The following is a 3,544-nucleotide window of genomic DNA, read 5'->3' on the forward strand; positions in this document are numbered from 1 at the left end:
TATAAATGGAGTCACGTAACCTGTGGCCTTTTGTGTCTGGCTTCTCTCACTCAGCATCATGTTTTGAGGGTCATCCATGTCGTAGGGTTCACTCTTTTATCGTGAAGCACATGCTTCCTAAAATACAGCACTGTGTATTTTAAAAATATGCTCCACCTTGATCATCACCATAGTTCAAGATAGAGAATGTTCCAGTCCCTTGGGAGCTCTCCAAGGCTAATTTCTAATCATTGTCTTACCTCAAAAGATCACTTTCCCAGGCTTCCCTGGTGGTCCAGTGGTTAAGAATCTGCCTTGCAATGCAAAGGACACTGGTTCGATCTCTGGGCTGGGAAGATCCCACATGCCGAGGAGCCACTAAGGCCGTGCGCCGCAACTACTGAGCCCACTCGCCGTGGCTGCTGAAGCCTGCATGCCTAGAGCTCATGCTCCACCACAGGAGAAGCCTCTGCAGTGAGAAGCCCGCACATGGCAACAAAGAGTAGCTGCTGCTCCCACCACAACTAGAGAAAGCTCACAAGCAGCAGCGAAGACCCACCACAGCCAACAGATAAAATAAATAAATCTTTAAAAAATATGTCACTTTCCCAGTGATCCTCACCTGAAGCTGACTGAGCCCCAAATGTCCGTGGTCCATGGTTAGGAAGCCCTGGGCTCCCTAGCTCCACAGATTACTTCTATCTGTCCTTGAGTGATAGGAATGTCATCATGCATTGCATCCCATTTGTGTCGTGTGGGCAACACGCACAGGGCTGTGTATGTGTTCATGCATTGTTCTTTTTCATCACTGTATTGTACTCCATTGAATTTCGTCCAAAGTGAAAGTGAAGTGAAGTTGCTCAGTCGTGTCCGACTCTTTGCGACCCCATAGACTGTAGCCTACCAGGCCCCAGTCCATGGGGTTTTCCAGGCAATAGTACTGAAGTGGATTGCCATTTCCTTCTCCAGCGGATCTTCCCGACCCAGGGATGGAACCCTGGTCTCCCGCATTGTAGACAGACGCTTTACCATCTGAGCCACCAATATATATTCTAAACAAATATACTCCAATTAATTTCCCATTTGCCAGTCGACGGTCACATGGCCGGTGGCCAGTATCTGGCAATGGTGAACGAAGCTGCTGTGAACATCCATGTATGTACGTATGTCTTTTGGTGGCAGAAACTCCCATTCCCATTGGGAATAAACCAGGGAATTGAATTGCTGGGTTACAGCAATTGATAGCAATTAGTAGATCAGTCTGAGAGAATTAAAGCTCAGGGAATTTTACCCAAAACACCTGACTTCTAGCTTCTCTTGAAGAATCCGTACCAGCAATTCCAACAGCCTGGCTTCCCACGTGGTAGCTCTCAGCTGAAGCTGAGGAATAGCAAGCGGCTGCTGGCTTAAAAGGGGGTGCATCTCCAGCTCCCCACAGCTGTCACTGTCCCTCCTTACTGCCTCACCCCTGCCCCATTTCTGTTTCTTGTTCCCGTGTCAGCATCTGGCATTGAGGGCCCTGGCCCTGGCCCATGCAAGGTCAGGCATCACTTTTCCCCCCTTTTTATGGCTCTACTGCAGCCTAGTCTCTGCTGGCATTTTTCTTGTCAATGTCCTCAGAATCTCCTCTCTGTCCAGACCATCAGGGTCTTCTATGTTCAGCTGATGGATTCTTGCTGTCTGCTTACAAGTCACTTCCCCAGGGCAACCTTCTCTGAGCCCCCTGGCTGGGGAGGGCCTCTGGTCTCCCACAGACCCTGTCTTCCATCCCACACATCCGTGGACATCTTGCTGGTTTCCAGCCAACTGGGACTGCCTCTGTCTCATTCATCTGCTTACCACCCAGCTCAATGCACCGTGAATCCCAGCCATGGGGGTACAGGGTATGAAGGAGAGCCCCGGTGCCAGATTGCAGAAGCCAACTGGGCTCCTGCGTGGAGCCTGGCCTGCACACCTCACTCCTCAGAAGCTTTCCCCCCATGTCTGACGCATGGGGTCAAGATCTGAGAAACTATCCTCCCCCCCGCCCCCACTGTCCGTACCAGCCACAACTGGCAAAGTGCCAGGTGCCTTCTCTGGGGTCCCTCATTTCCCACAGACCAGGCCCAGCCCTCAACCATCCCAGCAGTCCCCACGCACTGTCCAAATGTCCCCCTGTCACGTCCACCTCACCTCCAGGGCCATCCCTGACTCCTCACCTGCTCACCCGTCTTCCTTCCCTCAACTTTGCTCTATACCCTCAGTTTCCCCCCCTCCCCAACTCCTCTCTCCTCCGGACACCTCAACTCCCCCCCTCTCCCCTGCTTTCTCGCAAGCACTCAGTCAACCATCTCTGGCTCCTCTCCTGCCTCCTCCAACCTCACCTCTTTCAGCATCCTCTACGTGGGACTCGCTCAGCTCTCTCCCTTCACCCCCATTTCGTCCCCCCAACTCCTCCCCCAGCCCTGCTCTCTTTACTCCAGTCCCCTGCCCTCTCGACCAACCAGAGCACCTGCTGGGGAAGAGGCGGGGCCGCCTCCTCACCTGGCGGCCGCAGAGCAGCGGGGCAGCGGCCCCTAGCGGTCGGGGTGGGAAGTGCAACCCAACTGGCCTCCCCTCCCAGTTGGTGCCTTACTGGGAATGGACCACCATTGCTGCCTGCCAGCTGTTGCTCAGACTGGACCTGGGTGGCTTCCTGGACTCTTGTTTCTTGGGAGTGAGGAAGGTGCAGCGTCCGCACTGTGATCCAGAGGTGACATTTGAGAAGTTCTGCTGGGGAAGGGGGATTCAAAGACTAACGTGTCCTATTGGCTCTGTCCCTAGGCTGTGCCTCAAATCTGGCCCTTTCTCCCCAGCACCCTGTTCCAGGCCTCCATCACCTCTCAGCTGGATTGACTGTGGAATCCATCTCCCCAGTCTCCTGGCTCCTTCTCAAATCTTACCAGGGCCAGAAGGTTCCTGTGAACATATAAGTCAGGGGAAAACCCTCCTCTGCCTAGAACCTTCCATTGCTCCCAGGTGACTCCGATTAAAAACCAATTCTCCACGAAGCACATCAGGCCAGGATGGTCTAGCCCATTACCTCCCTACCCTCACCTTCCTCTCCTTTTGCCCTCACCCCCTCCCTCCAGCCACACAGGCCCGCTCATTGATCCTTTGAACACCCAGCATGTTTCCACCTCAGGACCTTTACGCTGGCTGTTCTCTCTGCCTGGAACCCCCTCCCCCCCACCGCCGATCTCCCCAGGACTCCTTTTAAGTCTTTATCCAAATACCACCTTCTTAGTGAGCTCTTCCCTGACCTCCTCTATCTAAAACTGCAGCCATCACCATGTTCTGCTGCTGCTGCTGCTGCTGCTAAGTCGCTTCAGTCGTGTCCCACTCTGTGCGACCCCATAGACGGCAGCCCACCAGGCTCCCCCGTCCCTGGGATTCTCCAGGCAAGAACACTGGAGTGGGTTGCCATTTCCTTCTCCAATGCAGGAAAGTGAAAAGTGAAAGTGAAGTTGCTCAGTCCTGTCCAACTCTTAGCGACCCCATGGACTGCAGCCCACCAGGCTCCTCCGTCCATGGGATTGTCCAGGCA

General features: G+C 54.0%; 1 protein-coding gene across 1 annotated transcript in view; it reads left to right on the plus strand.

Annotated features, from left to right (window-relative positions):
* Positions 1–1,080: 1,080 nt before the first annotated feature.
* The window catches only part of LOC104999884 (basic proline-rich protein-like), an 8,627-nt gene continuing 6,163 nt past the window's right edge, over positions 1,081–3,544 (plus strand). The window contains exons 1-2 of the mRNA XM_010855511.1: positions 1,081–1,134; positions 1,481–1,518. Of these exons, the coding sequence (XP_010853813.1) occupies positions 1,081–1,134; positions 1,481–1,518 (92 nt within the window). The remainder of the gene's footprint in view (positions 1,135–1,480; positions 1,519–3,544) is intronic.

The sequence above is a fragment of the Bison bison genome, unplaced genomic scaffold (assembly GCF_000754665.1).
Source record: "Bison bison bison isolate TAMUID 2011002044 unplaced genomic scaffold, Bison_UMD1.0 scf7180017864365, whole genome shotgun sequence".
Taxonomy (NCBI): domain Eukaryota; kingdom Metazoa; phylum Chordata; class Mammalia; order Artiodactyla; family Bovidae; genus Bison; species Bison bison.